This window comes from Solanum stenotomum, chromosome 5, assembly GCF_019186545.1.
Source record: "Solanum stenotomum isolate F172 chromosome 5, ASM1918654v1, whole genome shotgun sequence".
Classification (NCBI taxonomy): Eukaryota; Viridiplantae; Streptophyta; class Magnoliopsida; order Solanales; family Solanaceae; genus Solanum; species Solanum stenotomum.
Window position 1 is genome coordinate 60,931,310 of NC_064286.1, and position 12,217 is coordinate 60,943,526.

At 34.0% G+C, this 12,217-nt stretch overlaps 2 protein-coding genes across 2 annotated transcripts; one reads left to right on the plus strand and one right to left on the minus strand.

The window, feature by feature from the left end:
- Positions 1 to 1,515: 1,515 nt before the first annotated feature.
- On the minus strand, positions 1,516 to 4,536 carry LOC125864335 (tubulin beta-5 chain). Its single transcript, XM_049544292.1, has 4 exons — positions 4,381 to 4,536; positions 3,033 to 3,431; positions 2,652 to 2,921; positions 1,516 to 2,434 (listed from the first exon to the last, which is right to left on the minus strand). The coding sequence occupies exons 2-4, from the start codon at positions 3,424 to 3,426 to the stop codon at positions 1,755 to 1,757; spliced, it is 1,344 nt and encodes a 447-aa protein (XP_049400249.1). The 5' UTR covers positions 3,427 to 3,431; positions 4,381 to 4,536; the 3' UTR covers positions 1,516 to 1,754.
- Positions 4,537 to 9,173: 4,637 nt separating this feature from the next.
- LOC125865787 (G2/mitotic-specific cyclin S13-7-like) lies at positions 9,174 to 11,879 on the plus strand. Its single transcript, XM_049546038.1, has 6 exons — positions 9,174 to 9,305; positions 9,974 to 10,182; positions 10,282 to 10,533; positions 10,618 to 10,743; positions 10,831 to 11,079; positions 11,179 to 11,879. Exons 1-6 carry the CDS (start codon positions 9,269 to 9,271, stop codon positions 11,698 to 11,700), a joined length of 1,395 nt encoding a protein of 464 aa, XP_049401995.1. The 5' UTR covers positions 9,174 to 9,268; the 3' UTR covers positions 11,701 to 11,879.
- The last annotated feature ends 338 nt before the right edge of the window (positions 11,880 to 12,217 follow it).

Consider the following 12,217-nt stretch of genomic DNA (forward strand, 5'->3'; position numbering starts at 1 on the left):
TATTTATATTCATATTTCAAATATAACATAGAGAAAATTTTGTATGGGTTGAAAGAGAAGAGAGGGAAGAATAGGTTGGGAACTTGCGATAAATATATTTTGTACGGGTTAAATTAATTAGATAGACATAAGTTGGGTTTAAAGACATAATTAAGAGAAATTAGGTAAATTTATTCAATTTGGGGGAATTCATTCAACTAGAGAACATATTTATCAAGTTTCATAGTGGCTAGAGTATTATTTTTAATTAGATAGTATAACAAAGACATGAAAGTATAGAAATATATATATTTTGACCCTTTCTCTTTAATTAATTGACACTATGTATATAAATTTCATTTTGCTTGAGACGAAAACATTCACGATAGAGACAATTTTTTTAATTTTTAATGTTTTTGCCGACAGAAAGAGACAGTTGGGAGCTACAACGTCTTCATCCACCAACTAATCATATCAAATAAAATAATAATGCTGTGCTAACTAAGTTTACCACTTGATTTTTTTTTTAAGTCACTATCGTTTGGACACGCTTTGGGTAAATTTCTTCAAATGTAATAGCTGGCAAACTGCATAAAAGATGTAAAGTGACTGAGAAAGTTATTGGTGAGGGAAATCTATCTCAAGTCTCTCATGTGGGAGACATGTCATAGACCTTAGTGATACATTTTAAAATTGTACGAGTTTAAGTCTAAATCAGACGATATCACTATTGATATCATATTTTCAAAAAAGTGTTGATCTTGCCCAAATTAGACAATATCACTAATCGGATAAACCGTTACCATCACTAGCATTCTTAAAAATTACCGAATTACTTCGAAGCTCCCAACCACTCTCCCAATGTTTCCTTACTTTTTGGTTCACTTAAAACTAAATATTATTTGTCCCAACTATGTCTCCTGCTGAACCTAACTTTTATTCAGGTATACATTTTGTTTAATCATTCAAAAATGATGACTAAAAGCTAAAAAGTCATAGAAAGTTAGTAAAACAACTAAACTTTGAATCTTAATGGTTATTACTATTTGAAATTACCCATTGCTTCTAAACCCATGCCAGTTCAAGTCACCCCCTTCATCCCAAAGAAACAAAAAGTTTTCTATAACGATGATATTTGTGCCAGCTTGCATGCATCTTGATCATTTTACTAGATATCAGTTACTTTCCACCAATATCTTTGTCCTACAGGGTTAAGCCACACCATGACACCAACAAACAAATAATTTGACTGTAACGAGGAAAATGGCTGGGGTTCCATTAGTCTTGCTATATGACAATGACAAGTTGACAGCCAACGTGCACAAAAGTATGGTGGGAAGTGGGAACAGCACAATGTGGATCTTCAAGAAGAGTGAAGGCTGCTAACTGCACATGGAACGTGATCATCAGGCACATGGTGAAGCAAAACCATGTTGGTGCCTCACATGGCAAGGGGACTGATACAACAACTGACCCCCAATAATGCAATTTTAACCAATACCCAGTACTACAACAACAATAAATAAACATAACACATTTCCTCGACAAGCCATTCTTTACTTCTTGAGAAATTCTAAATCGAAAACGACAAAAGATGAACAAATATTTAAGCAGAAACAGGTAACAGTATTACAACTACAAAGTACAAACCCACGCTCGTCACTCTCTCCAGCAAAGTGTAAACAAATATGGAACACATACAAGAAAAAGAAATGCTCAAAACCCAGGGAGATCAGAAACATATTACACAACATATAATAAAATGGTACTTTTCTTCAGTTCTCTTCCTGCACCTCGTACTCCTCATCCTCATATTCACCTTCTTCATCAGCAGTAGCATCTTGATATTGCTGATACTCAGACACGAGATCGTTCATGTTGCTTTCAGCTTCAGTGAACTCCATTTCGTCCATTCCTTCCCCTGTGTACCAATGCAAGAAAGCCTTTCTCCTGAACATAGCGGTAAACTGCTCGCTCACCCTCCTAAACATTTCCTGAATGGAAGTGGAGTTTCCAATGAAGGTGGATGCCATTGAGAGACCTCTGGGTGGGATGTCACAGACACTGGATTTCACATTGTTTGGAATCCATTCAACAAAGTAGGAAGAGTTCTTGTTCTGAACATTAATCATCTGTTCATCAACTTCCTTGGTGCTCATTTTACCCCTGAACATGGCTGAGGCAGTAAGGTAACGACCATGACGTGGATCAGCAGCACACATCATGTTTTTGGCATCCCACATTTGCTGGGTCAGCTCTGGGACTGTAAGTGCGCGGTATTGCTGTGAACCACGAGAGGTGAGAGGAGCAAATCCAACCATGAAGAAGTGCAAACGAGGGAAGGGGATCAGGTTAACAGCAAGCTTCCTAAGATCAGAGTTCAATTGACCTGGGAACCTGAGGCAGCAAGTGACCCCACTCATCGTAGCGGAAATCAAGTGGTTCAAATCACCAACTGCAACATGATAAAGCATTTAGCAAGTGTAATAAAAGATGAGAAGAAAACCTATCACAATTCTAGAGAAGCCACTTTATAACCAAATACTTATTTATGAAGGTTGCATTTTCACCAGTTCAAAAAAGGGTGAAAGCGAAAGTTAAAATCTATACATTGATAATCAAAGCACATAGACAAAAAGTAAAAATTATCAATTTGGATAACGTATACTCACAGCTGGGTGTGGTAAGCTTGAGAGTCCTGAAACAAATGTCATATAGAGCTTCATTGTCAAGCACCATACACTCATCAGCATTTTCAACAAGCTGATGCACTGAAAGGGTAGCATTATATGGCTCAACCACTGTATCTGAAACCTTTGGTGATGGGAACACAGAGAACGTGAGCATCATGCGATCAGGGTATTCCTCCCTGATTTTGGAGATCAGTAAAGTTCCCATTCCAGAACCTGTTCCTCCTCCAAGTGAATGGCACACTTGAAAACCTGCAAAAAGTAGAAAAATGTATCAATAACACCACAATAGTGATCAAATTAAGCACAGTTGTATTACCGACTAAGGATTCTAAGAAATACTACTCAAATCCATGAATATACCTTGGAGACAGTCACAATTCTCAGCCTCCTTCCTGACAACATCAAGAACAGAATCAATAAGCTCTGCACCCTCAGTGTAATGACCCTTAGCCCAATTGTTTCCAGCACCAGACTGGCCGAAAACAAAGTTATCAGGCCTAAATATCTGGCCATAAGGACCAGTTCTCACACTGTCCATCGTGCCAGGCTCGAGATCCATGAGCACTGCACGGGGAACAAACCTCCCACATGAAGCTTCATTGTAATACACATTGACACGTTCCAATTGCAAATCTGATGTTCCAACATAGCGTCCAGAAGGATCAATTCCATGTTCATCACATACAACTTCCCAGAACTTTGATCCAATCTGGTTTCCACATTGTCCACCTTGGATGTGAAGGATTTCTCTCATCTTTTCTGTAATAAACAAGATGTTCTAAGTTCTTCTCTTAAATTAAAAACCACTACAGAAATTATAAAATTCATGATTCACAATCAAATATATCTGGTTCTCACTAAACTAAATGGATCACTACGACATTCACCTATCGAATCATTACTTTCAGTGGATAAACCTTAGTCCTTGAAGCAATTTGCGCATTTAAATAGCATCAATATCATTACGAAATACTGATCCAATTCTATTAAATCAAGCACATTATTCACACAAATAACTATACAAATCACATTTTCCACAGATCTCAACAAATAAACTACTCACAGTACATTCTACACAAAAATACAGCAACTCTACAACATGTGATCTAACAAACAGTAATTCTCAGATCTCAAAATTAGCAAAACACAGAAAGTTCACTCGATCAAAACATTGAAAATGAGGCAATGAGCTAAAAAAAAACACAACATCAATCTAAAACTATCATTTGCAGTAGATTTTTAACAAAACAAGGAAAATGAGTCAAAAATCATTAATCACAGTAAAAATCATCAAAAATCACAAATGCAATGACCTAAAAAACATAAAAAACTCATTGATCTAAAATATTCAAGTAGAAAATATTGCAGAAACAGATCAAACTAAATAAAATGAACCAAAATATCACAACATGACATTATAGATCTAAAAATATCATCATACGTGGAGGATTTTCACATAGTAGACAAGGAAAATGAGGCAATCAATCATTTTACGATAGCAGAAAATCATTATACAACTCATCAAAAATTACAATATGACATTACAGATCTAAAAATACAGTCCTACACGGAAGATTTTCACAAAATATACAATGAAACTGAAAAAAAATAATCACTCTACTATAGCAAAAAATCATCGATCACAGTAAAAATCATCAAATGCAATTCAAAAAACAATAGATCTGCGAACAGTAAACAGAAAACATACCTTCTGAATCGGAGAGAAAACTGAAGAGATCTGAAAAATTGACGAACAGTGAAGTAGAACTACTCACTCGATCGAGAGAGTAGTAGAAAGAGTGAGAAGAGTAGGGGTAAGGGAAATGAAGCTCACGAGAGAATTTTATATGAGCAAGAGGGAAAGATCAACGGCTGTAATTTATTCCCTCCTTTTACATCTGGACCCCTATAATGAAAAATGAACGGTCAAGATGAGATCTAAAATGGTGAGATTTGATTTTATAGGTAAAATATATTAGTTGAGAGATATTTTAGTGACGATTATGTCCTTTGTAATGTGAAATTACTAGAATGTCTTCCCACAATCGTCTTATTGTATTAGCGAACAAATTATTCCGAGGTTAGTTATTTCTATATTGTTGGGTTTATCCCGAGGTTAATATGGGATAAATAACTCGCGGCTTTATCCTAACTAAATATGCGATAAATTTATCTTAAACTTAATCTCAAAAATAATTTTTGTTTATCCCTCGTATCAAATAAGCGCTTAATACTTTTCAAATTTGCTCCAACCATGTTGATTTTTTCTGGTGTTCACACCGTTTGATTAATTTTCAATATAAAAAAAATTATGTAAGAGCCACCATCTTTCTACCACTAAAAAAACATTTATTAAAATTTAAATATGAGGTGTCGAATTGAAATATTTTATTATTATGAGATATTGCGTTTAATTTTCATACCATTCCACTCTAACTAATATAATAAAATAGATTTGAATTTTTGCAAATGAATAATGGGTTTCTTTTATTCTAGCTTGAAAGGCAAGTAAACTATACACTCATAAGTCATAACTACTCTCTTCAACTTAGATGATATAATTATGACTATGAGATTTGGAGGCAAAGTTAAATTTTTAGCTGTGATTTTGATAGAATTGGATAGATTAAGTCAGTATTGTTAAAGATATTGAAATTTTATTAGACTTAAAATAGATTCTTACAAGACAGGTTCAATTCATGTTCTTAAAATTTATAGTTCGTTAGAGTTTCTTGGAGGTTGCTCCACTTTAAACTTTAGTTCATGAAAAATAACTTAAATATTTCATAAATTTTTGAATATTCACAAAGAGATCAAGATTTGTAAAATATTATCTTTCTCAAAATCGAAGAGATCACTGGAATGTTCTTATGAGATCAAGATCAATACTCAAAGTGATGTCGACGTTCCTAGAAATCAAATATCACAAAAATTCAAATTATCCTACGTTTGAAAAATACGTGTCTAAATCACAAAAATTCCCATGTGAGATCCCTTTTGTTTTCCTCACATGATATGTTTGAAAACAAATCAACTAAAGTATATTTATATTTTATATATAAGGATAAATAGATGGTACTCTCACTTGTTAGATCTCTATTGGTCATACATTCACAAGACAGGGAACATGGTATTAAGCAAAGAGACAAATAAATCCCCTAATTAAGTACACCATATATATAAATGGAGATCACATGAAATAAGATTGTTAGCATGTGATTTGCCTTGGTCCTTGTATCACTCCTATTAGCTCCTATATTTTAGAATTTTTCTATCTTTCAAGTATACATTTTATTTTTTTCACATTTTATTTTGTGAAACTACGATAAATATCTTATTATAATTGTACATTAAAATAACTTATATTACATTAATTTATAACGATTAATTAAGTAACAAAAAATTAAGATGAAATGTGTATTAATCACTATTATAGGCAAACGATTGTTATGATTAAGTAAATTAAATTATCCCATGAGAATCGATTTCAAAGAACAATAAGCTTCTCAATCATAAATTTTGAAGTTGAACCTTTAAATTTGAAAATATTGAATTTTGAAGTTGTGTTTTTTGAAATTTGAAATTATGTTTGGACATGCATTTTACGTTTAAAAACAGAATTGAAATTGTGAGTGAAAGTAAATTTTCTTCCAAAAACAATAGTTTGGATTAGTTTTAAAAACTTGATTATTTTTTTTCGCAAACAAATTTTCAAAATCTGATCCAAAATCTATGATCAACTGACTTAATACAAATACTATTCCTCGAAAGTGATAATTCGTTTGTGTACCAGTAAAAAAAGATGATAAATGTATCTCTCAAACTTGCTTCTAACTCACTTGTACTTAAAAATAATGATTAAGTTGAATGATTGAAAATATTGCTTCACCTAATTAAAGTACAGATTTGAATGTCACAACAACCATTAAAGTAAAATTTGAAGCAAAATTATTCTTTTAAAGTGTAGTTATATATATAGCTACATTATTGAAATATATATCAGTGCTAGATCCAATAATCACAAGGAAATTTTTAATTCCATGTGAAAAATTAAGTGTTTATAGAATTAAACATACATTTCAAAACTTATTGTTAATCTCAAAACATTTAGTGTGTAAATTTTAGATTGATATTAGAAATAATTTTATGAATTTTAAATTTGATTAAAGAAATAAATTGTCGGGTCAAGGAACTGGGCTGGATATTATAAGCAAATGTTTGAAGAATCCAAGCCCAAGCCCAGCCTATAAGGACGGAAGGCTTGATGGGCCCGGTTAATTTGCCAATAAATTAAAATTTACAAATAATCACTTTTTATTTACTATGTAATTGAAAAATAGTTATTGTCATGTAGATCGAAAATCCACAAATCAAACTCTAGGATCTAGGATACAATAATAGAAAAATAGTTATCGTCATATGTAGATTCAAAATTCACAAATGAAATTTTCAAGATACTATCCTGAAGTTTTACCTATAGAGTTTTGAATCACATGGCATGTTTATATCAAGGCTTTCTCTTATTTGAATTTGTGTTGCGTAAGGCTCATTAAGAGAGAGACACTTCCTAACAAGTTTTTTTTCATATTCAGAATTCAAACCCAAAACCTCTAATTAAAAATGAAGGAATCCTATCCATCTCACCACGATCCTTATCGGCTCAATATGTCCAACATACCTTAGTCCCAATTAGATAGTTTTTGTAGTGAAAAAGTGAGAACTCTAATTGTGATATACAAGTTTGTGCAGAGAAAAAGAAAAGGTTTTGCATACTTTAGACTCAAGCAAAGTGGTGACAGGTTGGCCACGGTGGTATTCAGATCACTAATAATAACTATATGATATAGCTAATAATAAAATTTTTAAAAATGAGCAGTTCGATGTATTAAAGCTTTTGTTAAAAGTATGTATGTATGTAGTTCAAGTTTTCGCCCGATTCACCAAGGAATATTTTGATTGCTAGTCTCCACTTTTCACGCCCCTCTACTAAGAGATGCACCATGTTGATAGGAATCGGCAAAGACCTTCTTGTACACGTCCTGGAGGGCAGCATTCATGGCAATGTCTGGCCATGAATAGTGAGTGGGACCTCATGTTCGCCGGGTAGCCATATTTGCATGGAATTACATCAGTACATTAGTTAGACGAGCTGGTAGCTAGCTACCCCGATTCACACCAAGTACTCTTTGTCGGGCATGGAGAAAGCTCCAAGGATTACCCTGGGGTTAGACCACTCTACGGAACCCCTTTTGAATACGAGGTATAAAAAGGGATCGGATCATAATAATGGTCTATTATACGCAATTTCAAAAAGATATTTTCGTGGCTTGAAAGTTGAAACTGTGACATCCTAATCACATTCTAAGACAAGACTTTCCTTTTCATACATAAATAAAATAAGATAGAATAAAAATGTTTTGTCATATGATAAAATGAAGTTAAAAGTAATACTCCTAAGAGATTTAGGAGAGTTTTCTTATTCATTCTAATGTATATAACATGATTTCTCAAATCTCAATATTTTTATTTATAGCGTTACCCAAAGCTAAGGTACATCAATGATGTCATGAATATGCAATTAATCATTGACACCATGGGAAAGATCACGGGGGAGATTAAAGGGCGTGAAATAATGAAAAGTGGTTTGAGGGGGTTAAACGTAGAAGTGTAATGAGAGTAACTTCTTAGGAGTTATGGACATCCACCATAATTCTATTACTTTCATATCGGCTACACCTAACATTTTTTGACTCTACGATAATTTGAATCCTAATTTACAAGATTTGGACACACTTCATTAACCATTGTACCACAACTTTAAAATGTAACTCTAATATTTTGTTCTACTGATGAGATTTGATTTACAGTAGTTCAAATTGGACATGAGAATTTTCATTTGGATTTTTATATTTTCGAATTCAAGAAATAATAAATCATATTCGAATTGGATTCATCTTTTTAAGTTCAAATTTATCGATTTGGTTATTTCAAATTTTAATTTGATTTCAATCTAATACGTTGAATTTTTCTTTTTCTTCCTACAAAAAAGAACATACAAATATAAAATTTATGTAAAATTGATGCAAATAATGAAAACCAATGTAAAAATAAAAATAAAATCTAGCAACAAAGACATGTGTAGATTACCATTTAAATGATTATATCAAAGAATAACTAGTTACTGCTATTGTTGACTAGTAAATCTTTTTAATATTACGTGTATTTGAAAGTCAGTAATCACAAATTACATGTCCAAACAAAACTTTCGACCAGTAATAGTATTAATAATCCATCTAACTAAATTAAGATCAATTTAATACTATCAAAGACCCAACGGCTAGTTTTAATGGAACTTAGGAAACACAATCAGTACCGTCCGATCTGTCTCTCATCTAACGGCTATTATTTCGAAAAAAAAAAATATGACCGTTAGAACAGAAGCGCCGGTTCTGAAGCTTCAAAAAGGGGTCTTCTTCTTCAGTGTATCGAAAAATCAACAGTTTCTCAGTGGCTTTCAGAGAGAAGGTAAGAGGGAATCGGGAAATTTCAACGACGCCCGTGTTGATAAACGATTCATTCTTTCAGATTTTTGAGAAATGGCTGCAAGAAATGTTCTTCAACAGCAAAACAGAGGTTAGATACTGGTGTTTTTGCCTCATTTCTTTAATCATCTTTTGATTCTTGTTTTTGGGTTTCTTGTTAAACTGTAATTAGCAAGTTTTTTTTGTAACTTATACCCAAATCCCCCCCTTTTTTAATGGGGTGTTTATAAATTTGATCTGAGATTCCTCATTTTCTTTGAGGGGTTCTTTGATTACCAATCCTGAGCATAAAAAAAATTAGTTTTTTTTGTTGCTCTGGTGATTTTTTTGAGTTTTCAGTTATTACCTTTGTTGTCTGTTCTTTGAGGGTTGATAGGAAAGAGTTGGGGTAAGGCTGTATATGCGCCACTCTTTTTGGAATTTCACTGGGTATGTTGTTGTTGATGTCTGCTCTTGAGGGGTAGTCTTTGGTTATTAACTTTTATGTTTGTTCTTGAGGGTCTATTGGAATCAGTCTTTCTATTTCATAAGGTAGGGATAAGACTGTATACACATCGCCCTTTTTGGACCGTACTTGTGGGATTTCACTGTGTATGTTGTTGATGTTGTTCTTGAGGGGATCTTTAGACATTTTGGCTATGAAACTAATAGAACCAATCACCCTTTTACCACTAAACCATCTTATGATATAATCAATTCTTGCAACACTTTTCAATTTTAATAGTACTAAAAGAAAAGACTTTGTAACATTTTGGTCAGGTGAGGCAGTCCCTGGAGCCATAAAGCAGAAGAATATGGCAGGAGCACAAGGGAGAAACCGCAAGGCGCTTGGTGATATTGGGAATATGGTAGCGGTGCGTGGTGGGGTCGAGGGGGGAAAGCCGCTTCCTCAAGTATCTCGCCCCATAACAAGGAGCTTTTGTGCACAATTGCTTGCTAATGCACAAGCTGCAGCTGATAACCAGAAGGTTTATGACTTAAAAAGTCTTAGTTTTTCTTACTATTTTCAAACCTATTGAAGTTGTTATACTAATAAAAGGGGCTGTTGTTTTTTAATCTCTTAACAGAAATCAATGGTTGTTAATGGCGATGGACCGATTGTTGCTAATGGAGCTTTACCTGTTAAAGCTGCACCAGTAGCAAGAAAACCATCTCAGAAGAAAGCAGCAGCTATTGTAAAACCAATGCCTGAGGTAATCGAAATTAGTCCTGATACTGTTGAACAAGTGAAGGAAAACAAGCAAAAGAAGAAGGCTGCTAATGACTCTTCAATGAAGAAAGCAGCAACTCTTACTTCAACTCTCACTGCTAGGAGTAAGGTGAGCATTTAATCCCCTATCAATCATATAGTGTCATGCATCGTTTATCGGCACCATAATCTGATTTTGCTTCTGTTTGTAAAGGCTGCCTGTGGTTTAAGTCATAAACCAAAGAACCAGATTGTGGACATTGATGCTACTGATGTGAATAATGAATTGGCAGTGTTGGAATATGTTGAGGATATTTACACCTTTTATAAGATAGCTGAGGTAGATATCTTTCTTGTTATTGTTCACAAATCTTGATAATGTATATAACTTACCTACGGTTATGATTTTCTTTTTGATGTTACATAGAATGAGAGCAGAATTCATGACTACATGGATTCACAGCCTGAGATAAATGAAAAGATGAGATCAATTCTGATTGATTGGTTGATTGAAGTACATCAAAAGTTTGAGCTAAATCAAGAGACTCTTTACCTCACCATCAATATCGTTGATCGTTACCTTGCTGTAACGACTACATCAAGGAGGGAATTGCAGTTAGTAGGCATGAGTGCTATGCTGATTGCATCCAAATATGAAGAAATTTGGGCACCTGAGGTATACTAATAAGTTCAATTATGCAAGTTACTTTCCCATTTTTTCGAGTTGCTAACTAGCTAACTAACAAACAAATTTGATGATAATGTACTTTTTCAGGTGAATGATTTTGTGTGCATCTCAGACAGAGCTTATGATCATGAGCAGGTTTTAGGAATGGAAAAAAGGATTCTTGGACAATTGGAGTGGTACTTAACGGTACCAACGCCTTATGTGTTCCTTGTTCGATTCATCAAGGCTGCTGTTTCTGATGCACACGCGAATGTTGCTGTCTTGAATTCTTGCAATGTGACCTCAATGGAAAACATGGTTTATTTCTTGGCTGAATTGGGGCTGATGAATTATGCTACGAATATCTACTGCTCGTCGATGATTGCTGCCTCAGCAGTCTATGTTGCTCGACACGCGCTGAATTGTAGTCCTTTTTGGAATGAGACACTGAAATTGCATACTGGTTTCTCAGAGTCTCAGCTACTAGGTTGTGCTAAGTTGCTGGTGAGTTATCATATGGAGGCACCACAACACAAGCTAAGGGTGATTTACAGGAAGTATTCGAGTTCGCATAGAGGTGCTGTTGCACTGAATCCTCCTGCCATTTCCCTGTTGGCTCTTCATGAATAAAAAGGAGAGAGCGCTTAGTTTTAGTTTTAAAGTTTTCTTATTTCATTTAAAACAATGCATTGAAATTTGTATCAGCTGTCCTAAAGGAATCATTTCAGTTCCTTGGTGATAGATTTATTTTGAGCAATTGGAAGCAATTTATTTGATCAACAATGTGAAAGTTATATACTTATATCAAATTTTCCATCATAAAACTTGTGGGAATTAGTGTATAGCAAGTACGGAAAAGCGGAAAAAGGGAATTCAGGCGCTGTTCTCAAGCCTAGTTAATGAGGCCGAGAGGGAAAGCTTACTTGAGAGGCTTACCCTTTCTTACTTTGCCAGTTTGATTGCGAATAGGACATGATCTGACTATTCTTTCATCGCGTAACTCTTATATTTACGCGAAACTCTTATATGTTCAAGGTTTTACCGAATTTTGTTCATATTCAATACACAATTCACAAACACCTCTTTCTTCATCTAAAACACTAAGCAGTATGGTTTACAAATATAAAATTTTGCTGATAAGCACAAA

Bases quoted from the DNA above. Each gene is read 5' to 3' on its own strand.
- LOC125865787 (XM_049546038.1), top strand. From the start codon at position 9,269: ATGGCTGCAAGAAATGTTCTTCAACAGCAAAACAGAG. The intron at 10,183-10,281 runs GTTTATGACTTA...ATCTCTTAACAG, and splicing joins CTGCAGCTGATAACCAGAAG to AAATCAATGGTTGTTAATGG. The intron at 11,080-11,178 runs GTATACTAATAA...GTACTTTTTCAG, and splicing joins AAGAAATTTGGGCACCTGAG to GTGAATGATTTTGTGTGCAT.
- LOC125864335 (XM_049544292.1), bottom strand. From the start codon at position 3,426: ATGAGAGAAATCCTTCACATCCAAGGTGGACAATGTGGAAACCAGATT. The intron at 2,922-3,032 runs GTATATTCATGG...TACTTTTTGCAG, and splicing joins GAATTGTGACTGTCTCCAAG to GTTTTCAAGTGTGCCATTCA. The intron at 2,435-2,651 runs GTGAGTATACGT...ATCATGTTGCAG, and splicing joins CAAGCTTACCACACCCAGCT to TTGGTGATTTGAACCACTTG.